The 26,242-nt window shown below is 36.8% G+C and overlaps 1 protein-coding gene across 11 annotated transcripts in view; it reads left to right on the top strand.

The window, feature by feature from the left end:
- The window catches only part of PDE10A (phosphodiesterase 10A), a 695,790-nt gene that overhangs the window by 534,605 nt on the left and 134,943 nt on the right, over positions 1-26,242 (top strand). Inside the window, exons 1-2 of one of the 11 annotated variants that reach the window (XM_077120817.1) lie at positions 4,374-4,482; positions 5,499-5,559. The exons of 8 other annotated variants lie outside the window; for them this stretch is intronic. Coding sequence is in view for 1 of the 3 variants with exons in the window: in XM_077120815.1 (XP_076976930.1) it covers positions 22,751-22,769 (19 nt within the window). In the remaining 2 variants the exon portion in view is untranslated. Of the gene's footprint in view, positions 1-4,373; positions 4,483-5,498; positions 5,560-22,685; positions 22,770-26,242 lie in introns of those variants that run through there. 2 more of the 11 variants (XM_077120816.1, XM_077120815.1) reach the window with 2 other exon arrangements.

The raw sequence follows: 26,242 nt of genomic DNA, 5'->3' as shown, positions 1-26,242 counted from the left end.
ACTGTTCAAAAAGTGATTACAGGATAGATCCCAGAGTTAGTCATGGGCTACCATATGATCCTCTCATGTTTTTTCTTTTATCTGCTCCAGATTATAGGAGGCTGGAGGGCTTAAATACTTTTTTATCATCACGGTTGCCTTTTTTTCTTTCTTTTTGTGTGAACAATAACATATATACAAAAAAGCTATAACTATCAAAGCACAGCATCACAATTAGTAGTAGAACATATTTCAGACTTTGACATGGGTTACAATTTCACAATTTTAGGTTTTTACCTCTAGCTGCTCTAAAATACTGGAGACTAAAAGAGATATCAATTTAATGATTCAGCATTCATATTCATTTAAGTCCTATCTTCTATGTATAATTCTACCATCACCTTTGATCTTTCCATACCGCTCATTGGAGTTGTTTGGGCTATGGCAATTCTAAATTTTTGCTATTGGAAGGGTCTGTCACTAATATGGGGTAGGGAGATGGAACTATCTGATGTTCTGGAGAGGCTGGGCTAGGTTTCGGGACTTATCTGTACCAGGAACCCATCTGGAGGTTGTAGGTTTCTGGAAAGTTTCTCTAGTGCCTGGAACCCTTGTGGAATCTTTTTTTTTTTTTTTTTAATTTTTTTATTGTATAGTATAACATATATGTAAAGCAAAGAAGTAAAAAAGCAATAGTTTTCAAAGCACTCTTCCATCCTTTCACTTTCAATCTGTTTGTATCCTTGTGTCTAAGGTAAGTCTCTTGTAAGCAGCATATAGCTGGATTATGTTTCTTAATCCATTCTGCCAACCTGTATCTTTTAATTGGTAAATTTAGTCTGTTAACATTCAAAGTTATTATTGAGACGGTGTTTCTTAATTCCACCATCTTATCTTTTTAATTTTATTTGTTATATCTATACATTCTTTTCCTCTTTCTCTTTGTATTCTCTAAATTACCCTTAGTGGTACTCTTCAGTTCTGTGCCCTCCTCCAGAGCTCACTCACATGTCTTTCTTTTTTTCAGCTGGCAGAACTCCTTTTAGTATTTCTTATAGGGCCAGTCTCTTGCTGACACATTCTTTCAGGACTACTTTGTCTGTGAAAACTTTAATCTCTCCCTCAATTTTGAAGGACAGTGTGGCTGGGTACCGAATTCTTGGCTGGAATTCTTCCTCTTTCAGCATCTTGAATATATCATACCACTGCCTTCTCGCTTCCAGGGTGTTAGTTGAGTAGTCTGAACTCAGTCTTATTTGATTTCCCTTGTATGTAGTAGATTGTTTTTCTCTTGCCGCTTTCAGGGTTTTCTGCTTCTCTGCAACATTTGACAGACTGATTAATATGTCAGCATGCCTTGAGGAAGGCCTGTTTTTATTTCTTCTGTTTGGAATTCTTTGGGCTTCTTTGACTTGCATATTTATGTCCTTTATGAGGTTGGGAAATTCTCCCCCATTATATTCTCAACTACTCTTCCTAACCCTTTAGAAGAATTGGTGTCTCCTTCTGGGACACCAGTGATTCTTTTATTTGTGCATTTTGTTTTGTCTATCATTTCCCTGAGTTCCCATTCAATTTTTTCCATCTTTTTTGCTATTTGCTGTTTTGAGTCTTCCAAGTCAATTATCCTGTCCTCTATATCACTTATTCTTTCTTCTGTCTCTTCAAATCTGGTGTTGTGTGCCTATAGTACATTTTTTATTTGGTCAACAGAGTCTTTAATCTTTGCGATTTCTGCTATTTTTCTATTTATTCTTTCAAATTCCTCTTTGTGCCCTTCTCCTATCTTCTTGATTTCCTTTATGTCATTTACTTATTTTATTAAGTAGAGTTGTATGAACATCTTTGATTAGTTATTCCAACATCTGTGTCTCCTCTGGTGGTTTAATTTGATCATTAGGCAGGGCTATATCTGTCAGCATTGTGATATGCTTAGTGATCTTCTGCTGTCTTTGTGGCACGTAAAGATCTTGATTGATTTACTTTGGGAGTTGATTTATTTCAGTAGTCTAAGGCTTTGTGTTTGTGGGATGGTTGTACAGCAGGGAGCAGGGTACGGGGTGAAGCACTCAGTACGGTGATTTGTTTTGGGGCAGGTATGGGCACAGGTTGTGATGTTATGCTGATGCTTGTGAACGTGGGTGCGCAGTGGCCAGGGAGGATGTAGTTGTGCAGGCGCACCGGTCTGGGAGGTGTAACCCCGGTGTGAGCTGGTCTGGGGCATGGAGCCCTTCATGTGCCTACATCGAGCTGTGGCAGCAGGTCAGTGTTATGCTTCCATGGATTGGGGACAGATGTAAACCAGCTGCACAGTTTGGCCCTTTCTCAGAGCTGGGAAGTGATGCTGAGGGCAGTGCGCATGTGCGGTTCTAGGCCTGCATAAAGTGTGGTTCCCAGAGCTGAATGACGCACTTGTGTGCATGCGTGGGCCTGAGAGTGCCGTAAATGGATGCGCTGAGCTCAGTGAGGGCGGGGTGAGGCTGTGCGACACTATGGGTGGGGTTGGGGGGTGAAGAGTAGCCTAGGTATGGAGGTTAGTGCCTTCAGCCTTTATGCACTGGCAATAGCCTGGAGGGAACAGGGAAGGTGAGGTAGTGCTCGGGAGGGTTGCAGCAGAGGTGGGTTGGGCTGCACTTGGGGTGGGAGTGGGGGGCAGGTGCATGCACTGGGGGCTGGTAGGGTGGAGGCACCTGGAGCTTGGGGAATGGGAGCAGGTGAGGGAGTTCAGGTGCATGGGGTGTGGGGTGAGTCACTAGGCACAGGGCTGCACTGGTGAGGGTACACACCCAAGGAAGGTGACCTGCTTTACTTCCTAGTCCCAGGCTCCTGTCCATGCACTCTCACCAGCTCTGCACCTCTGCTCCAGGCTCCAGCTCTGCCTCTCAGTTCCTCAGCTTCTGCAACCAGGGCTGCCGCATATGGTGCAGAAGTCTCTCCCAGGTCAGCCGCACTCCTGAATCGCTGCCTCAGTCACCCTCCTGTCCCTTCTCTAAATTTTCCATGGAGCAGGGCTAATCTCGAGCTACTCTAGTCAGCCATCTTCCTGGAAGTTATATGTGTTTTTAAATATTTCCATAGCTTTATTTTATTTTTTTTTGTAAAATTTTACAAAAACACCTTATTTACTAGACTTCCTTTTGACATAATAAAATGAAGCATATCAGTTGCATTGTGTTTTCTGATTTGTATCTAAACTGATGTTCACTATTTTGCAAGATTACTGAAAAAAAAGCTGTATTTTGAATATTTTGCCCTCTAATTTGAATCCCTTCTATGTCTACTATCCATACATTTAAATATAAGAGGAATGCCTACTTTGTTCCTACAGGTGCGCTCTTCTTCACAATTAAAGTTCTGACATTCGAATCCTTAAGAACTGCACCCCATTTCTTCAACCCCTGCAAGTGAATCTGTGAAACAAGTGATTTTTATCTTAAATGACTATAAAGTATTTCAAAGGCATAGGTCTATATAAATAGCAGAAATAATTTATTGAATATTCCCAGTGTGTTGAGAACTCAAAACTTTACAAAACAAGAAAATGACAAAGAAAAGTAGAAAGAGCCCAGGGTATATTGTACTGGTTTGTATTGGCTCACAGCTGATCAGTTTTCAGGAATTTTATGGGCCAGTTGATGTCAGGTTGGTAGCTTAAAATCTGCTTTAGGTGGAAGTATTTACACTATAGGCAAATGCTTCAAATCAATGCATTTTGTTTGTATGTTTGCATTTTTTTTCTCTAGGAGAGGCGATTGTTAAATATTTTCTATCCAGGTACTTAAATAATCCCACCATTGTTGACTTCAGGCTAGCAACATGCTGCCACCAAGTGGGGTAAGAAACACAGCTGCACACCATGATTTAGTATTCACTATACAGATAAAAACATATAATAGAACATAGATATAAACATACATAAAATATAGTAAAATAATTAGAAAGTGATGGGTTTTGAGTATTTGTTACCTTTTAAATAATATATTTAATCTTATGTTTATATAATTTATGGTTTAATGATGGCTATATTTTAATGACCAGCTTATAAAATTCCTGAAAATTTGATAATTGACTCTTGCAAGAGTGGCTCTAGCATACCATTGTAAATTTATGGCATGGAAATAAGCAAATGCTACAAGTCAGAATGTGTTTCCCAGAGAAACTGTTGTTAGATATTTGCCAGCACACCACTGAAGATGCTTCCTGCAGTGAGCCAGAGGACCTAAAAATTCAGTAAAATTTTTGGGTGTTCTGCCATCTGGTCATCACCTCCAAATGCAAATCTCTATATCTTGGATCTCCCACTACAAAAAAATGAAGCACAACTGTTGGTGGCCACTTCAGACTCTGGAGGGAGCATTTTCTACATTGAGGAAATTTCTACATTGTTTCAAAAGGTTGGACTTTGGTGTCCAGACCAGGAACGATCTTTCAACAGATCCCAACTGCAATGCAAGTGACTCTGCTTCTGGGACATATGTCCTGGCATCACCTGTGGTCTTTGAGGTAAAGTTACAAGAAAACTGTGTTACGCAAAGGGGTGGGGAGGGCTGTGTTCAGAATGGAGGTGACCCACATGGGCACCTCTTATTGGACTCCTGTGCCCTATTTTGATGACAGTTTCAGCAGAGATGACCTGCTTCATCAAAGACATTCTTTAATTAACCTGGCATTGCTTTGTCTATGAGGTTCAAAGAAGTCATTCAAAACTTTGAATATTGCAGCACCGCTTTTGTTTGTTGCCAATAGTCATGTAAGATATTTTTCTTTTTATATATATTTTACATGTGTTTGATGGAGAAGAATGCAATCTGGTACGGTTTGGCATCACTGTCTTAATTTATGTTAAGCCATCAGTGGTTTTACCAAAACAAATGTCAGCATACTTGTTCCAGGATAAGCCATGATACCAAAAACTTATTACTTGGGCTTGTTGTCTAGTAGTCACATGAAAGAAGATTTTCTTATATGATTTTTTTTTTATGCGCAGATTTCAGACAAATACAAAGTAGAACAACAAATTTGGCCACATCTGTTCATTTTAAGGCAAAATTAGGATTTTTGTAGATGAGTTATTAGTTCAGTCTTTATGCTTGCCCTGGAGTCTTTAATATGTTACAGTGTCATTGAAAAATGGCAACACTGTGAATTCCCTTACTGGCTTTTCATCTAGTAGGCATCCGGCAATTTCATCTATATAACATCTTATTACTATCTTGGCTATTTGGTATGTTGTTCAGCCAACACAACAATAAATTACTCTAAAGCCTGTGGCTTGGACATTTCTAGTTTGAAAAGCTGAAATACAAAATTTCGGGCTTTCCCAGACTGTGTGATGTCTGCATTGAAAATATTAAATTCTTTTTACTTTACTTTCTGAACGATTGGTCTCAAAATAATCCTGCATCTCAGCAGTACCATAATACTATTAGACACTATTGTGTTGCATAAGACATGATAAGGTAAATTATTAATAAGTGAAAGGAATGATATTTCATTATATTTTTGTTTCTTATTTACAGTTTCACCCAGTTTCTTTGGAGTAGATTCCTCTCTTCCATGAGTCAGAGAATCTTCTGATAGGTCAGTTTCATCTTTTTTAGTATATTTGACATAAGCAGTTCAGCAATAGGTTGAGAGAAAGTTTTCTGAGCTCCCTTTTTAAAGACAATGAACTATTCTGAAATATAAATGATCTATTATAAATGAATTTCACTTTGGGATAAAATAATATAAAATATTAAATTCTAAATAATAGTAGTTTTAGATAAAAGAAAATGCACAGCTCATGTTCCTGTGCAGGTGCAAAGCAAACTTAAGATTTCAAAACATATTTGTTATATGTTAATGAAGTTGCTTGAGATTATAGCAGGCGTAATCAAAGATAGAGCAACAGAGTTAACCTTTGAAAACTCACACATTTACATCCTAACTTATGACCTTAACACCTTTTAGAAAGCATTAGAATACAAAGCAGCAGTCCATTAATTGTTGGAGTATCATACAGCCTCTGGAAAAGTCTTTTACATTTGTAAGAGAATAAGAATGAAAAATGCAGGTATCTCAATATTATTATGAATAATAACTTTGCATCCTCTGAAGGAGTCTCCAGGACCCCCTGAGGTCCTGAAACTGCATGCTTTTACTCCATGTAAAAATAATGAATTTGAACTAAAGTTGGACTTTGAGCTGTAGCTGAGTGAAGAGAGCAGCAAGTCATTTCTCCAAGAAGCAGTTATAAAGTGGGCAAGAAGTTGACCAAAATAGTCATTTCAGTGGTCTGCTAATCAACCAGAGGCATACAACAAAGCAGTTAAATACTTTAGAAACTGCTGAAAAGCGAAGAACCATGGGATTTGTGGCATTATGGCCTGAAACTATTTGTTGTCCTTGTTGCCTTGTTGGTTGGCACAGAGGTTCTGGCAGGCAGGACAGACCAAGGGACTGGGAACTTCTCTGCCACAGTTGAAAGGGGCTGTCTTAACTTGATATTTTTGGGGCCATTGAGCAGGGCAGGGCTGGCCCGTAGTTTGGCCCTACTATCCTGAGGTCGCAGTCAGTATTGGGGCAAGTGTGTTTCTGACTGAGAATGTGTACATGCACTGTGGAGCATGGAGAGGGCCGCAATCTAATCACATGCTTCTGCTGGTCAACCCTGGGAGAGGGCCCTGGCAGGACCTGAGAATAGTCTAATGACAGATCCATCTGCAGAAAGGGAGCCTTAGTGACTTGAGGTATTGGAGCATAACCTCTGCCTGACCACTAAGTTATGCAGATATAGGGAAGCCTTCTAGGAAGCCAGGCTTAAAAATGAAAACAAGAATTCAAAATAAAACCAGAAAAGTGAAATAAAGTCTGAGTAGAGCCATCAGGAACCGTACTCTGCAGGGGAGACAGATTTCACAGATTTAGCACAGGTGATGCACTGAACAATAATCCTGATGGCTGCAACCACAGCAGCTTCGGGGAAAATATCAGAATCCATATATGCTACAAAATATTATCAAAATGTCCAGTTTTCAACAAAAGTTATATACACATAGGAAAATGTGACCCATAGTCAATAATAGCAACAATGAATACAAACTATCTCGGAGCATTTTGGATGTTGGATTTAGAAGAGTGACTTCACAGTAGCTCTTAAAGTGTATTAAAACAAAAAGGAACTCATGTTAAAAGAATTAAAAGTATGTCAACAATCTAATCAACTACTAGAGATTCTCAATAGTGATTTAACATTATTAAAAAGAAACAAAGGAAATTTGAGGGCTGATGAGTACAAAATTGAAATAAAAATTGTCTATAGGGGTCCAAGAATGTATTTGATAAGGCAGAAAAAAAAGTAAGTGTACTTGAAGATAGAAATTACCCTATTGGGAGATTAGAGAGAAAAAAAATATTGACCAAAAATGAGCAGAGCCTCAGAGACATACAGGACAGTATGTAGTACATCAACATATTTTTAAAGAAGTGCTTGGAGGTAAGTCTATAGCTTAAATGAATAAATGTCCCAAATCAACAACCTGAGTTTCCCAATATAAGAAACTAAGAAAGGCAGGCAAACTCAACCCAGAATCTTCCAGCCCAGCACAACCCTTAGAGCAAAGAATATGCCTGACAGAAAATCACCCATGAGGTTTTTGGTTTTTTGGGTTGTTTTCTGCGTTCATGGTCCGGGAATCAAACCTGGGTCTCCCACATAGAAGGTGAGAATTCTACACCCATTTGGTTTCTAATTAGGGACTTATTAATAGGAAAATTCCTCACAATGTTGGCCAGTTGGTAAATAGAAGACAGCATTCCATGCAAATAAGAGGGAGGAATGTGGAGGGGTTGGCTTATAAAGTTTAAGAGAGTCCGGTGAGATTTGGTTACAGCATGGTTTCAGCAGACTCCGGTGAGATTTGGTTCAGCAGAGAGTTGGTCACCAACAGTGATTAGGGGAGGGGGTCTCTAATGCCTGTGCTCTGGACATCAAAGTTGCTATGCGCTTAAGGCCTGGTACTTCTTCCTGACCCCCAAGTTGCCACACAGAGCAAGCAGAAGAAATGAAACAAAGTTTAGAGCAGATGCCAATGAAGTAGAAAACAGAAAAACATGAATTAATCGATGAAATAATGTTTCCTTGAACATCAACAGCATCCACAAATCTTTGAGAGAGCACACAAATGCCCAAGGTCAGATATGAAAGAGTGGCCATCACTACTGAGTCTATGGAATTTAAGAAGATTATAAGGGAATATTATGAAGAACTTTTTGCCAAAAATTAGACAGCTTGAAAGAAATGGATAAATTCCTAGAATGATGCAAACTGATTCAACAAGACATAGAAATCCTGAACAGGCACATAGTAACTAGGTTTTCCTCAGCAAAAAGCCCAATCCCAGATGGCTTTACTGATGAATTCTACTATGTATTTTTAAAATAAATAATTGTGATCCTTTACACACTCTTTCAGAAAATGGAAGAGGAGGAAAATAATTGCAACTCCTGTATATGAGTCCTGTATTGCGCTGGATTCAAATCCAGACTAAGAGAGCAGAAGAGAAGAAAACTATAGATCAGTGTCTCTCATGCACATGGATGTAGTAATCCTTGAAAATATTAGCAAACTGTGGTTTAATAAGAAACTTGGCTGGTCTTTGTTCTCAGTTCCTCTGGTAAGCAACTTCTGAGTCTGGACTTTTCCCTGATACGAGTGTGTCGTTATGCAGGGTGGACCCAGGACCACACCCGGATGCTCACACACAGTTTTAGGGTAGTGGCAGCCATACCAGAAAGACTCAGCATGAGGTTAGGGGTTGGGGCTTGAAGCCACTGTGCTAGCCCACCTCCCTGACTTCTGGGAGAGGAGGAGGGCTGAAGAATGAATCCAACCACATGGACATTGCTTCTGTCAATCATAACTGCGTAAGGAGACCACATATAAACTCCAAGCACTCAAAGCTCCAGTGCGTGTCCATGATTGAGAAAATGCATCCATATGCGGGGGGAGGGGGGGTGTTGGCTGTGTTCCAGCTCCACTTGGAGAGGACACGGAAGCTTGCTTTGGAGACCCTTAGGCCTTGCCCCATGTGTCTCTTCTTTTGGCTTCTTATTTCTATCCTTTTGCTGTAATAAAACTATTTATAGCTCTTTTAGTGAGTTCTGTGAGTACCCCCAAATTTGTCTCCAGTTATTCCATAAATGTGAGTGGCTGAGCCCCCAAACTTGCAGCTGCTTCCTGTAGGATGGCCTTGTAGGGGGTTGCCCTTAATTTGTGGGGTCTGGCCTAATCCCGGGTAGTTAGAGGCAGAATTGAATTGATTTGCATTAATGCAGACTCTGCTGTTGCTGAATCCAGTAACAGGGGAAAAATCTCATATTGTGTGACCACTGGATTTGTCTTATTCCAGGATAGGAGGTCAGTTTAACGTTAGTAAATCAATTAATGTATTAGACCATATAATGCCATAAAATAAATGACAAAAACATATAATCATTTTGTTGGACACAGAAAAAGTAATAAAACTCTGATATGCATTCCTGATGATAAACCGTTCTGCAAACTAGAAAGAACATTGCTAGTTTGAACAGTAATGCTATGAAAGGCACCCAGATTTTAATGGGAAAAGAAAACTTGACTTTTTTTTCCACAGGTGACTTCATCTTGTTATGTAGAAAGTCCTGTGTATTCCAAAAAAACTACAAAAAAACTACTGGATGAATTTAGCAAGGTTTCAGAATACTAGATAAATATACAAAAAACAGTTGCTTTTCTATATGCTAGAAGGGAGCGCTCTGAGGAAATTAAGAAAATAATTCCATTTACTGTAGCCTGAGAAAGGACAAAATATATAGGAATAAACTTAATGAAAGAAGTTACAATCATTGACACTGAAAACTTCCAAACATTGCAGAGAGAAATGAAAGAAAATCCAAGTAAATGGAGATGCATTTAATAGGCAGAGATCAGAAGACCTGATATTGTCAAGATGACAGTTCTCCCCAAATTGATCTATAAATTCAATACAATCCCTCTAAGAACTCCAGCAGGTCATTTCCTGAAAACTGAGCAGCTAACTATAAAATTTATATGGAGATGCAAAAGAGCCATAGCAATTTTCAAAGGAAGGACAAAGTTGGGGGGCTCGCCTCACCTTACATCAGAGTGAGTGGACGTGATACAAGGATAGGCTTGTAGACTAACGTAATAGATTTAAGAGTGACACTTAAAATCAGGACAGCCTTCCATAGGTTGTCAGGCTCCAGCAAGGAGCCTTTCTTTAAAACTTTATACTTTGTGGATTAATATTTTAAATGGAATCTTTCTAGCTGGTTATTAAAATGTTACTAATTTAAGCCAAACAATTCTGCTGATAAAAGGCTGTTTTTAAAACATTTAAAATAACAATGGTTATACTTGAAACCAAAGATTTAGGACTTAAATTTATTACCAAAAATGATATACTCCCTCCCACGGAATTATTTTTCATCTTTTCGTTATATATGACACCAGGAAATACCCAAATGTGTATGTGTATACCTGTGTGTGAGATTAGTTAAATAAGATAAATTCACCTAAATGATTATGTTATACCTATATTTACTTATATATAAAAATGTTGATAATATATTTTAAGGTTCTAAAAAAGTAAATTACACACCCACCAGAATGGCTATTATCAACAAAACAGAAAATGACAAGTGCTGGAGAGGATGCGGAGAAAGAGGCACACTTATTCACTGTTGGTGGGAATGTCAAATAGTGCAACCACTGTGGAAAGCAGTTTGGCAGTTCCTCAAAAAGCTGAATATAGAATTGCCATACTACCCAGCAATACCATTGCTAGGTATCTACTCAGAGGACTTAAGGGCAAAGACACAAACGGACATTTGCACACCAGTGTTTATAGCAGCATTATTTACAATTGCAAAGAGATGGAAACAGCCAAAATGTCCATCAACGGAAGAGTGGCTAAACAAACTGTGGTATATACATACGATGTAATATTATGCAGCTTTAAGACAGAATAAACTTATGAAGCATGTAATAACATGGATGGACCTAGAGAACATTACACTGAGTGAGACTAGCCAAAAACTAAAGGACAAATACTGTATGGTCCCACGGATGTGAACCGACATTAGAGAATAAACTTAGAATATGTCACTGGTAACAGAGACCATCAGGAGATAGAAATAGGGTAAGATAATGGGTAATTGGAGCTGAAGGGATACAGACTGTGCAACAGGACTGGATACAAAAACTCAGAAATGGACAGCACAATATTACCTAATTGTAATGTAATTATGTTAAAACACTGAATGAAGCTGCATCTGAGGTATAGTTTTACTTATTTATTTTTTTATTTTTATTTTTATTTCTTTCTCTCTATTATCATTTTATTTCTTTTTCTAAATCGATGCAAATGTACTAAGAAATGATGAATATGCATCTATGTGATGATATTGGGAATTACTGATTGTATATGTAGAATGGAATGATTTCTAAATGTTGTGTTAGTTAATTTTTTAGTTAATAAAAAAAAACCCTTTCAATCATATTCACATTCAATATGGCAACTATGCTAACAGACCCCCTAATAAACTACTTTCACTTCTATCTATTTCCTTACGTTTAAGTTCAACCTCACTAGCTAACCATTCATCTATCCCTGGTTTCTATGTAGCTCTATAATCCTCTGAGTTTACATCTACCATGGTCATAATAAAAAAATCATACAGTAAAAAAAAAAAAATTAAAAATAGTTTATATACATTGACACTATTTTATGAATTGAGTTACATTTAAATGCATATGTAGGCATAGGAAAAATGTTTAACCCTGATTTATGTGTGAGAATGATTTAATTTTTTTCATTTATTTGTATTTTCTAGCATTTGCATACTTTACATATTATTTAAATAATAAAATAAAATAATAAAAGTTTACATTTTTCAGAATGGCTGGAAGTATTAGAAAACTGTGATTTTATTGTTCAGATATTTGCCATATATGCTTACCACAGTCTCATATAAATGATATATATGTGTATGGAAGTTTGAATCACTCCACGTCAGTGATGCATTTAAAGGACTGTGTGGTTTCCCTGCATTAACTTTTTCTTTTGCGTAGTTTTCTTTTGATGTTTTTCCCATTTTCAGAAATAATTTGTATGTGGTTGATTTTTGTTATTCACTATAGTTATGTTTCATAAAGTTGTTGCAGAGGTGGAATTAGCAAATGCTGAACAATTGCTCTGAGCAGAAATGCAGAGTTAGGTTCCTGTGTGCCTCTGGTCACAGCATTTCATCAACTGATCAAAACAAGGTCTTATTTTAAGTGTGTTTCTGTTTAAAGACACCTTATATCGTTTGCTTCCTCCTAAATTTCCATACTATTCTGTAGGAATTTCTTTGTTTTCCCAGCCTTTTGGAGACTCCCTCACTTAACCCCATCTAAAAAAATGCCTTCAGAACATTTTAGAGTAAAATTTAAATAAAGTCTCTGAACATAAATGTAAGCAAGTTTAATCATCAGTTGCATTGGGGAGCAGGTAATTGGAGCTCATGAAATAAAGGTGATAGCTCGTTAACATTGAACTCAAGGCCCCCAAAATCCTAACTCAGGCCTGAGCAAAGCTCACCTAGTAGGTATTTTCTCTGTAAGGCGCATCACAGCCCTCTTGTGCTAAGAACACTAGCCCTATGCTAGCACTCCCGCACTATACTCGGGGGCATTTCAAACAACAAAATCCCCAATAAAACACAAAAGGGCAAAAAACCTATTACTAAGTGTACTAGGAAGAGGGCACTTGTTTACAGAATGAGAGCTGAGACAAGGCATGGGTTTGGACCTCGGATAGGAACCTGCAAATCTGGCAACTCAAAGTTTCCCCTGCTCTGCACGTTTGCAAATGACCATGGAGGTGCTGTGGGTGCTGATTTAGAGGTTACAGGCAAATTTGAGGGAGAAGGTGAATTTGCAACTATAGCAACCGTGAATCATGAGGATCAGCTATATATGGACGTTTACCTATGAACATCCAAGTCACTGACTCTCTTAAGCATTATTATGACACACCTGTTAGGTGCGAAAGCTTATTGTTATGAGGGAAATGCAAGTTAAGAAAGTTTAAACAAAAATTTACAAGTGTTTAAAAGTTGCATCCTGGCTTTTCTAACAATTGTCTGTTGATTGTCCACTGCCCTTGCCACTGTGATAATCTATATTCAGAAGACTTTGGTCCATCCAGTGTTCTAGTACCTGTGTATTTCTCCATCTCCACTCTGTCCTCCAGTCCCTGCAGGCCATGGGATTATGTCTGTACCTTCATTTATTAGTTCTTTTTAGTCATCTAAAGTTGTTTGTGAGAGGGGTGAAGTCCCAGGAATGGGGCATTGCCTTATCTTTTGAGCAGCCTTATGTGCTGTAGAACCCACACTCTAAAGTAAAATAAAATAGTTTGAAATTGTCTAAATTACCAGTTCAAAGAAGTTAAGAAATATGACATGTTTTTCTCAGATTAAAAACATAGTTCGGCGCACCTGCTCTATATTTAATTTCTCCTTATTTGCTTAAGGATTTATGATTGAGGATGACTAGGGGATTTAAAAGAAGTGATTATTAGTGCTAACTATTTTCATCCACTTATAGAAGAATATAATGGAATAAAAATTAATAATAATCTATCAGGAAATAAGATCCTTTCATTTCTGTGTGAACTCCTGAGGAGATGTTGTATCTGTGCTTTATTTGTTTACAAATATCAAGATATATTATTTTATTCTGTTACATTATTAAAATAAAGCCATATATCTCAAAACCTTTGTCATTTTTTTCTTCATATAAATTGGTTGACATATTTTCTTTTTAAAGGTGGGATAAGCAACTTATTACCTTTATCATATTAAGTTCTACTTTGGCTTCAAACCTTCTGGCTGTTTTCTTTTTAACTTCCACATCTGCTGTGTTACAACTTTTAATGTTTGTTGTGTGGTTTTTATATTTGGAAATGTTCATTTAAGGCATTTTATTTTATCAACACTTTATGAAAATATAATAATATAATAAATTGGAAGAATACATAATGCCACTTCATAAATGAATTCTTTGACCTTTTAATTTTCTACTGAATATAATAGTGGCTTGGTCTCTTGATTTTTATCATATGCTTTTGGTGCCATGGTGGACATGAAAATATTAAAGCAGTGCAATTCATTGACAGAAGACAATACACTTTTAATATTTTTGGTCTGAGAACCCAGTATTTTGGGGCTGAAAACCTAGTAAATATTGAGCAAATATTTATTTACTTATGGTACTCATCAGTAAACTTATCTACCTGGTTTATACCCAGAGAAAAATACTTTAATATAGCTCATGATCAAGTAGTTATTATCTATCCAATTGTTCATTCAACATATAGTTGTATCAGACACAGTTCTAGGCATGGAGGATACAGAATTTTTACAAAGGAGATAGAAATTATTACCCTCTTTGAACTTTCATTTTAGTGAGGTTGGGGGAAAGAGACAATAAAATAATAAATAAGTAATATAAAATACTAAGTTACCATATTATATATTATGCCAGAAATGATAGGAAGTATGAAGAAAACAAAAACCAGCATAAAGGGGAATGAGAACTGTGGAGGGAGGATATTGTAATTTCTTATAATGCATTTACGAGGATAGAACTTACTTTGCAGATGAAGTTGCTTAATAATATTTCTGTATAACGGAAATTCTAGTAGAGGTTATTTTAGAACCTAAGTAGAAACATATGTAAGTATATGAATGAAAATGAAGGAGCTAAAATATTCAAACCCAAGGGAAATCTTTAGGGAGGGGAAGCTTGTGGATCCAGAATTAATGTAACACTTGTTGTTTGAAGTTGGATTTACAACGTGATTATCTAGGCCAAGTCCCTTAAACTTGAATCCCCTGTGCTTATTTTATGTGAATGTATTTCATCTTAAAGATAAACTATAGCTATGATTTAGAATCTTCTTTGTTAATTTTGTCATAAAACCAAAAGGAAAGTAGCAGGAAATAAAATCACATAAACTATGGTTTTTATGCTGTATACTATAGAATTCCAGGGTTCACCAGTAGTGCTTTGAAGATTCTGGAAGTGTTTGCTTTACATTTATTTTAACTGTTTAAAATTATAGTAAAATGATAAACATATTTGGATGTACCAACTTTTATTCTGTTGGAGACAACCAACAGATTAACTCTGTGCTTGTCTGTTCAACTCATTTTTATGCAGAACTCAGATAGAGTTTATTGTGATTGACCTGTATATTCGTTTGAACTTCTTATAAATGTATCATACTAGTAAAGGTTTTGTTCTTCTCTTATCCTTTAAAAAGAAAGTTGAGTCAGTGAATATTTAATCACGTGAAATTATACAAAAGCTGGTTTATTGTATATTTAGGTCTCTTGTTAAAGAAATGTGAGTATTTGTCTATAATTTAGTGATTCAAGTTTGAACGAAAAATTAAATATATCTCTTTTAAACTTCTGGGTCATTTTAATTGAAGAATCTTTTGAATTTGTAAGGCAAATCATTAAAATAAATAAACACACCAACAACAGAACTTCCCCAAATGATATTTTATCTTTGCATCTTGTTTTATGAATCAGGGTGAATCTCCAAACAGAATAAAAACTTGGAACTCTAGGACATTGTTGGAAATGTAAAATGATGCACTCAGTTTGGAAAGCAATTTTACAATTCCTCAAAACGTTAACATGTAGAATTACCATATGATCCGGCAATTCCGCTTCTAGGTATATGTTTTAAGGAAGGAAGTTAAAACAGGATCTTAACAGATAACTGTGCATGAATGTTTACAGCAGCATTTTTCAATATAGCTAAAATGTGGAAAGAATCCAAGGGTCCATCAACAAATGAATGGATAAATAAATTGTGGTGCATATGCACACTGGGATATCATTTGGCCCTTAGAAAGAAGTTATGAGGCATTCTGCAACATGGAAGAACCTTGAAAATATCGTACTCACTGAAATAAGACACATGAAGACAAATATATGGTGTCATTTATGAGAGATATCTACAGTTTGAGACAAATCCACAGAAACAAAAAAGTAGATTAGAGGTTACCAGGAAATGGGGGGAGAGGGGAAGGGGAAGTTTATGTATTATGGATATGGAACATGTGCAAATAATATCATAAGAGATAAAAGCTTTTTGGGTTTCATTTACAGACTTTATAGTGAAATATTTCATAAATTTTAGCTGGTAAACTAACTTCACTGATTAAACATAGCAATGGGGCTTGGCTATAGATGATAGAAACCAAATTAAACAAGGTTAAATGGAAAGAAATGTATTAGGTGACTTTTAAAACCATTGGGCGGGCTGGAGAGGTAAGCTCTTGGTGGAGCTTCTGAGGAGAGCTTGTAGCCATCAGAATTACATGCCTCTGCTGCCACCTGGAAAGTTGCCCCCTCAGCTACAGGAAGCCTCAGGATTCAGGAATCTGGTGCTTGTGTATTCATGCTGCATGCCTTGGTCCTCTCATCCTGCCTAACTCAGTTAGAAATTCAGTCTCACATTAGTAGGACATTTGATTAGGTGCGAGGGAATCTGAAAATGAATGTCATTGTTGGCTTTCCAGCCTGTACAGAGCAGAATAGAAAGGAACTCTGAAAGGAGGTTAGATTTGATATTGAATGAGTGATCATATCCAGCACCGTATTTCTTTGAATCTGTGTTATATATTGGGTTTCCATATAAGATTTTATTTGGAAAAAAATCCATTGTTAGAAAAAGTCTGAAAACTACTGAAATAAGCTCTAAAATTTAGATTTCAATATTCAGTACCCCAAACTATAAGTCCTCTAACAACTGAGTAACTCTGTGTACACATTGGTTTGAGGCCATAAGACTCTCTTTTTTTTTACAGAGCCATATTCAGCTTGTTGAGAGATCTCAGATCATTGGCCCAGGATTTCACTAGAGATGAAGAATATCCAGTAATTTATGTCAGATAAATGATACTGTAATTTATTTTTAAATAACTGAAGAGATTTAATGTTATAGACATGTTTGGTTAAATTTTTATAATCTTATGATAAAGACACCATAATATTGATCTCTAAAGTGATTTAATTTAAGAATATTACCTCATCTCTGCGTTGTGGTTATCTTCTCAAATTTTCCAAAATATTCTAAAAACTTATTTTTCTGTGGGTTATAATTGTTCTACCAGTACTTGGTAAGGCTCTATAATTATTCTATTGACAGTTCTTTTATAGATTTCTGGGTAACCACAATCAAATTTTTTTTCAGTTTTTTACTGAAACTAAAATTTTAATCCAGTTATAACTGATTATAATCAATACTTAGTGAAGGATAATGAATTTTAAGAAAATTTTAGTCTTCTTTGTGAAAGTAGATTAACAGGGTTAATTTGGACATGCAAGAGAATATATAAGTTTGATTCCTTTATTTGCTCTCCTCTCGATGTTGGGTTTTCTCAGGACAGTAAAAAACAGTCTTACAAATTAAGGGTTTCTCAGTTATTTCTAATTTAAAACTTGCTTTCTTTGCCTTAACTTAGCCTCTTTTGGACTCTTAGTTTTTTGGAAACTTAATCTAAGATCCTTAGAATCCTTAGACTAACATTTTAGAAAGTATCAGACTATTTTCCAGAGTGGCTGGGCAAGTGCTCTAGTCTTGATTGCTTCTTTCTGACTCTTCTTTCTTCCACTGGCAATTGGAAACAGGAAAACTTAGACAACATGAGGGTAGAGAGGATGAGGAGTTATTAGGCTTTTTATCACACCTTCCGGGTTCTTATTAAATCTACAGCTCAAATGTTCGAGGCTGATATAATTCAAGGCCTGTTTTCTCATGATAGACAAGGACCAGTGGGTCTTAACTTGCTCACCAGCCTTCTACTTGATCTCTTGCCATCCTCTAAGTCCTCGATAAAACTCCAATTAAATACACAGGAGCCTGTTGCTGGGGTAATTTGTCCCATTCCCTGTAGAGATCCCCATTAATTTGCTTTCCATGTAGTGCTCAGAGTTCTTCCGTGTGGATGTCGCAGCCATGTAAAGTCATGTGAGGCAGTTTTGTGGAAAAGGAATTATGTCATTTTCAGTGAACGTGGAGGAATAATTGTTGGAAAAAGAAGAATGGAGGGAATGAAGGACATATTAACTTCTCCCACCACTGCTGCCCACACTGGAACTGAGTTTGGGTCCCGGAGGACACTCCAGTCAGGGTGGTGTCTTGAAGGGAAATACAAAGACAAGAATGGAATAAAGAAATCCTGGTACTTGCTTCAAACTGAACTAATGTCTTAAAGCTGTTTGGCCAGCTTTATTAAGGTCTAATTTATGTACAACAGATCTGATCTACAATTTTAAATATGTAGTTCACTCAGTTTACATGAACATATACTGTAATGTAACTACCACTGCAACCAGCATTTCTGTCATGCTCCCAAATTTCTCATGTACCTTCAGTTAATCTCCCCTCTCCTCCCACTTCTTGTCCCCGGCCACCTCTGATCTGCCTTTTCTCACCATAACTTCCAGAATTTTATATGTGATATTTTATAGTGTGCTGGTTTGAATCTGTTGTGTACCCCAGAAAAGCCAAGTTCTTTCATCCTCATTCAGTATTGCTGGATGAGGGCTTTGTGATTATTTCCATGGAGATGGGTCCTACCCAACTGTGGGTGGTAACTTTTGATTAGATGGAGTTTTGTCTCCACCCATTCAAGATTGGGGTTGCTTATCGGAGCCCTTTAAGAGGGAACTATTTTGGAAAAAGCTTGTGAACCCACACAGCCAGAGACCTTTAGAGATGAAAAAAGAAAATGCCCCCAGGGGAGCTTCATGAAACAAGAAACCTGGAGAGAAAGCTAGTGGAAGTCGCCATGTTTGCCACGTGCTCCATGCCTTTACAGTTGAGAGAAACCATGAATGTCATACGCCTTTTTGAAGCAAGTTATCTTTCCTTGGATGCCTTATATTGGACTTCTCTGTAGCCTTGCTTTAATTTGGATGTTTTCACAGCCTTAGAACATGTAAACTTGGCAACTTTTCTCCTTTTTAAAAGACATTCCATTTCTGGTATATCATATTCTGGCAGCTTGCAAACTAGAACACATAGCATATCGATTTCAAAGTTATTAATGTTTTTTGTTTTTTTTTTCACTTAGCGTAAAGCTTTTGAGATTCACCTTTGATGGCGCATGTATCAGTAATTTGTTCATTTTTATTGTATAATAACATTCCATTATTTGGATATACCACAATTTTAGTAATGTATAAAGTCCCTATTGTTCACATTTCTTTCCTTTCAGTTATATCCATTCTTATGGGTGTGGTGGTGTCTCATTTTGTTTATAATTTGCTTTTCCTTAATGACTAAAGATGCTGAGTATCTTTTTTTTCATGAGCTTATTTGCCATCAGTATATCTTTTGTGACGCATATGTTTAAATCATTTTTTGGTTGGGATATTTGTCTCTTTATATTATTGACATCACTATTGAGCTGCAAGAATCCTTTGTATATTCTGAACACAAGTCTTTTGTCAGATGTATATTTTGAAAATACTTTCAGTGTGTGGCTTTCTTTTCATTTTCATGACAGTGTCTTTTTTTTTTTTTTATTTTTTTATTTTTAATTTTTTTTTAAAGAGGGAGGAAGGGAAGGAAAGACAGAGAGAAGGAAGGAAGGATGGAAGGAAGGAAGGGAGGAAGAAAGGGAAACATCTTTAAACATTTTCTTGTTTTATTGTATTTTGTTTGTTTGTTTGTTTTTTACATGGGCTGGGGCCGGGAATCGAACCGAGGTCCTCCGGCATAGCAGGCAAGCACTTTGCCCGCTGAGCCACCGCGGCCCGCCTGACAGTGTCTTTTGAAGAGCAAAAGTGTGTAGTTTTGATAAGATTTTATCAGTTTTTTTCTATTATTATTTGTGACTTTTGCACAAGAAGTCTTTAACCCTAATCCAAGCTTACAAAGATTTTCCCCTATGTTTTCTTACAGAGGTTTTATAGTTTTAATTCTTATGTTTAGGTCAGTGATTCATTAAAGTTAATTTTTATATTTGGTATGAGGTAAGGATTGAAGTGTTTTTTTTTTTTTTTCCTGTATTGATATCCATTTCTTCCAGCACCATTTATTAAAAAAAGATGATCCTTTGTTCACTGAATTACTTTGGCCCCTTTGTCAAGAATCACATGGGTGCATATGTGAATTTGTATAGTTTCTGTTGGGGCTCATCGGCCCACATGCCTATCATAAGTTAGTACCACACCATTTTGACTAACTATAGTTTTAGAATAAGTCTTGAAATCATGTAGTACAATTTTTCCAACTTCCTTAGTTTTCAAAACTGACTTAGATTTTCTACATAGTCATTTGCATTACTATGTAATGGTAACAGCTTGTCAATTTCTAAAACAAAGCCTGCCGAGATTTTGAATGGCATGACTGACCATATAGAACAATTTGAGAAGAATTGACAACATTCTGATCCATGGCCAGGACATATCTTTCCATTTATTTAGGAATTGAGTTTCTCAGCAGTTGTTTTATAGACTTTACTTTTACAGATCTTGCATGTTTGTTAAATGTCTTCCTAAATCGTCCGTGTTTTCTGATGCTATTGTGAATTTTATTTTTTATTTCAATTTCAAATTGTTCACTGCTACCATATAAAAGTATGGTTTATTTTTGTTTATTGACCTTGTATCTTGTGACCTTACTAAGTTCATTTATTCATTCTAGTAGCTTTTTGGCGTGGGTGGATTGCTCAACGCTTTCTAAGTGATCCTGCCGGCTATGACTGATGAATGTCCTTTTTCCTCTCCACACCATGTGTCCTTTACGTCTGTGTATGTATATGTATGTGTGTGTGTGTGTGTGTGTGTGCATGTGCACGTGTGAGATTTTGCTGTCTTGGGACTCCAGGATAATGTTGAATAGAAGTATTGAGAGCAGATAGCCTTGCTTTGTCAGTCTTCTTAGGGGCAGTTGATTTACTTCTCACCATTAGTATGATGGCATCTGTAGGCTTTTCACAGATGCCCTTTAGCAGGGTAAAAGCATCCCCTTAAGTGCCCAGCTGCTTAGAGTCTTTATCTTAAGGACTTGTTCGAATTTTTTTCATGTGTTTCCTCTGTCAGATCACAGTCTCCCAAGGCCTGGTATCCAACGTCTACAAAACCTTTGTTTTGTGTAGTTTCCTGGTTGTTTGTGACTGGAGGTCAATTTTTGTAGCAGTTAATCTGTTACATGGGCAAAAGTGGAATATTATCTTAAAAACTGTACCTCATTAGTCTTTTGTTTGGAACATAAATAAAAATTGTCTTTGATAAAGTATGATGTTTCATCACTCCTCTTTTTGTAGACAAAGGGAAAATGAACTTAGTGACTTGTTGCTATGCGCTGCTATGAATTTTTAAATTGTCAAGTAAAAATATCTTAATACAGAATTTTCTGCAGGTCAGTCTTAACCAGTCTTAACTGGTTCAAGAAATGTTGAAGTAGCATGGTGGAAACATGAAAGAGGCAGTAGGCTGAAAATTGTGGATGTTGATCATTATTTTCTCAGTTCTGGTGGGTTTTGCTCGTATTTATTTGAGAACAATGAGCATTTGCTTAGAACCTTTGTTTTATTCCTTTGGGTGGCATCAGTAATAAATAAAGCAAATGTCCAATGTAGCAGGGTCCTTTCATAGAGAGTGAAGTGATTCCCTTGACATAAGTGTACTTCACGCCAGCTCGCTGCTATTCCCTTGTGTAAATTGTCATCTCCTCTGCGGATGATCCCCAGCTGCCTTTAGTGCTAGCGGACTTTGCCCCCAGAGTATTTCTTTTCGTTTTCCTTGTCATCTGGTCTGAAGCACAAAGAGCGCCACTCACCCTCTTGACCTTTCTGCAGATGCTGAGAATTTTTTATAAAGTAATCTTGAAAGGTCTCAGAGAACCAATATTCACAGCTTCCTCTACCTGCTGCGCTTCTGACATACTGTCCAGTCAGTGCGGCCAGTTATGACACGCCCTCCTTGAGACATCATGCGTCCCTCTGATTTCACCTTTCGGTACTTATAGGTTAGAAATTCAAAGATGTACGAATAAAGTTAATAGGAATTAGGGCAATAACAGACCCGATAATAATAAAAACACATTTTCAAAAGTAAAGTAAAAAACTTTCAGACAAGTTGGAACTTTTGTAATGGAGTTTTCAATTTATTTATTTCTACTGTTATTGTAGTTCAAAATGAAATCAGTTCAGCAAAATTTAAACCTCTTCTTGAATTACTAGTGTTTATATTCTACTCAGTGCCAATATCTTCTACTTTTGCAATTTCCAATTAAAATTCTGCTGGCATGATGCATGTCAGCCAAATTTCTTGGAATCTTATATGACCCAGAGAATCTTTGAAATCTGGAGGTAAGCAATATTTTCTCAGATTTTTCCATCTTCAGAAAATTCCTAGAATAGTGGACTTTGATGATAAGCCCATCTGCTGTTTATTAATTTTATAAATATAGCAGGAAAGCTATGGGATTCTCATTTTCCCTATATCCTCAACGTTAAAGCAACTTAATACCAATATTTAAAAATGTAAAATATTTGTAAGAGTTTTAGGAAGGCTCGGTTGTTTTGATTTATAATAAATTCAAAATTTTCTTGTCTGTTTCAGAATGACCATTTGAATCTATGAATTTGGGAAGACAGTATTGAATGTAGACTTTTCATGTTAAGACAGTGAATTAATAATTCCTCAGATGTCAACAGAATTTACATGTAATTACTTCTTTCTTCTGTTAGAATGATACCCACAGTTTACCTTTTTAAGCCACCACTTTTTGTTTATAGAATGGGAGAGTTTCATCGACTAAGTCTTGCCAGAGATGGTGCATTCTGTTTATATAGAATTAAGTACAAAATATTAGGTTATAGCATTTTGTGTCAGAGAACATGTGATCCACAGGTTATTGAAAATCAAGTCATTATGGGGGAAAATGATTGCTTTTCCTGTTTTATAATATGGCTATAAAATTATATATACTTTTCTTGCCCCCTTTTTTTCTGACCTAAGAATATCACAAGTATGTGCAACCTTCCAGTTGTTTAGTGATTTATAGTTTTGTTTATTACATGTTTTTTCATTAGTAACCCTGTGAAGCTGAGAGTTTGTAGGTACAACCATTTAATCCGGTACTCCAGTTTTTGCTTATATGACTCATGTTCCAGAAATGGCTGGTTCTTAATGTTAAAAAAATATTAAAGTAAGAAAGAACACCACCACCAAAACTAAGTGGTTTGGCAACTCTATTTAGTAGTCGATTTTAAACTGCTAGCAAAAGTAACAACCTTCAAGTGCTTTATTGATCTGATGTTGACTGAAGCATTTTTTGCAATGCTTTCCTTTTCTTAGGTATTGTAAAAGAAATATTAGATGCAGTTTCTTGTCTCCAAGAAATTGTCTTTAGTTCGCTCACATATGTGCGGTTAGTTTACCCATGGAAGGTTGAATACCACCAAGCTGAATGGGAAAGGGGAAAAAAGACTAAAATTGTTTGAGAGCCCACTATGTGTAGGAACTTTATATGCATCATCTCATTTAATCCTAACAGCATTTTGAGGTATCTCATTTTATAGATTTGGAATAACCAAGTTTGAAAAGACTAAGGAATCTGACTGAAGCAGAAATTTGAATGCTGGTCTGTTCTCACTCCAAACTTACCTTTTTTCTATTACACTCTGCCCTCGTGAGAGAAAGGAAATGTATTAAAATTCTGAGGATGAGAGATCAGTGGGCCTGTTGTTTTTGAGAGGGCCATGTGGACAGAATAGAAGTGGAGCTGAGTCTTGAAAGACTCCAATATTTGTAAAGAACGAGATTATCTTATTTGGCAATAAAAATATATCCTCTTGTCTCACATTCTTTTCTGAAGTTGATAAATACATAAATGCATCCACATTTGATAAGATATAGGTGGATATACAAAAATATGTATGTATATGTAATATGCACACACATAAATTACGACATTGATTTCAGTCATAAAGTGAAGATGCCACCTTTGGGGATTTACTTTTTTTTTCCATAAGCTACTATGCTAAGGCTTTAAAAATTCATCAAAACGATGTTTGGAGTGAAGAAACCTTATCCTATTCTTGTAAATTTCCCTTAAATGAGCATGGACAGTTCCTTTCTGAAAGTATTTAATTCCATATATGTAAGAAATAGGAAGCAGTTTCCCTTATGCTTGCTAATTTCACTGTATGAAATTAATTTTCTCAGTTAGCAAGAATACCATGTTTCCTGAATGTGAGAGGCTTGGCATTCATTTACAGTAATTGTTTGACTGCTGGTTTGGAGGAGGAGATGGGGATACATTTCTAAATCAGTAAATATGATGAAATATTCAGAAATCACTTCTAAGCAAATGCAAACTGTTGGGGTATGTTATTACCCTCTCAAGTTTGAGAAACATTTTAATCAAGATGAAAGGAAGAAAATAACAGGAACATTTATTTACAGATATCTTGGACATTTAAGCTATTCTGCTCTGGAGCTATTTCAAATTGGTAGTAATGATTAGTGAAGGGTAAGAAATTCCAAAGTGTAATAGTTTAACTTTCAATGTTAATTCTAAGTCTGGCCACGAAACTGCTGCTTTTTATTATATGTCTTTTTATACAGTTTGGCTTTTTCAACCATAGTTGTTGAATTTCTTTGATAAAAACTTTTTTGTAAGAGAAATGTATGAGCCTGTAAACTAAATAGTACCATCTTTGGAGAGCTTTAGGAGGGGATTAGGAGTTAGGAGTCAAAGAGTAGAGGAGATTATTTCCATGATGTGATTCCAGTATGGGAAGTAAAATGGATTTTTTTCTGGCAATACACTTACATTCTTCTTAGGGAAGTCAGAAGCCATTCTCATGCTCACTTAAAGTCAGTATCATAGAGCAGTTATAAGAAAGTACAAAAATGGGGGTACCGATTAGTGAACCCCTACTATTTGATAGCTCAAGGCTGGTGTTTATAAAGCCCTCAGGTGAAGTCACTGTGCAGAGTGTTCAGGGTAGGTTTTACAGGGTTTTGTAGTCATTTTAGGTTCTTTAGCGTCTGGGGGGTATGATAGATGGAATATATTTGGAAGACAAATCAGGTGCATGTGCGTGTGTGCACGTGTGTGTGTGTGTGTAGAGTTGAAGGTCAGATTCTAAATTCAGAGACCAGTTTTGAGGGTACCGGTTGGAATGTGATTTGGGACTGGGTAGGGTGCTATCTGTAGAAATGGGTGTTAAGGACTAATTCTGAGAAAGATTACCAAGAAGAGGAAACGTCCCACTTCCGTGATTTGGTAAATATGAATACTGAAGGAGAAAGGAGAATCACGATGCTCTCTGCACCTGCGAGACCTATGGGGCATGGGTTTGGCCACGACTAGAGGAATTAGGCTGTGTTTTGTATTTTGCAGTAACACAGTGTATTTAGTTTTGGACATGTAAAGGGTGCAGTAATGGTGGCAGTTAGGGTTTGATTGCTCAAGAGTCCCAGGACCCAAAATGACCCAGAAAAAGAACACAGTGTAGCAACAGCATTTCATGAGAGGCCACTGCAGACAGTGAGGGGTTTGGAGAGGCCAGGCCAGTGTTCTAGCTGCTCACCCTTTGTAAGGACAAGGAAACGGTGACCTGTGCTCTGGGTACCTCACACCCAGGCAACCCAAAGTGGCGTCTTGGCCAGAGTACTTACACTGCTGGTCTGTTCGGCATGTTCTTGCCACTCAACCAGCCCTGATGGCAGAGGCCTTGGAGAGAGGGGGTGGGGCAGAGTGCACCGAGATCCAGGTGCACCCATAGAGGCCGGTGCCAGCAGCCCCCAAATTTCTGGGACTATGGTACAAAGCGGCACAATTAATCAGTGTGCTTCAGGCCTTGAACAGGGGTTAATGCTATGCGAGTGCATTTCGTAAATCAGTAAAAGCAGCTCAGGCTAATTGCAAGCCTGCTGGAATGAACCCTCACAGCACAGCAGTAATTGTCATTTGGGATTCCGATGGGTTGTGTCTTTTAGAGTGATCTTGAATGTTAGAACTCCTCCTTGTCTATATATTTGAATATACCATATTGTGGCCAAATTTGCAGGGCAACCATTTTAGAACCTCTGAAATAATCTTGAGAATGGTTAGCAAGTTTAACTGTGTTTCATTTCTCCTTTCACAATTAATAAGGAACTTTTATCTCTAAATGTATTGTATTTT

Source organism: Tamandua tetradactyla, chromosome 11 (genome assembly GCF_023851605.1).
Source record: "Tamandua tetradactyla isolate mTamTet1 chromosome 11, mTamTet1.pri, whole genome shotgun sequence".
NCBI classification, from domain to species: Eukaryota; Metazoa; Chordata; class Mammalia; order Pilosa; family Myrmecophagidae; genus Tamandua; species Tamandua tetradactyla.
The sequence above is the reverse complement of the archived record's forward strand: the minus strand, read 5'-3'. Positions and strand labels throughout refer to the sequence as shown.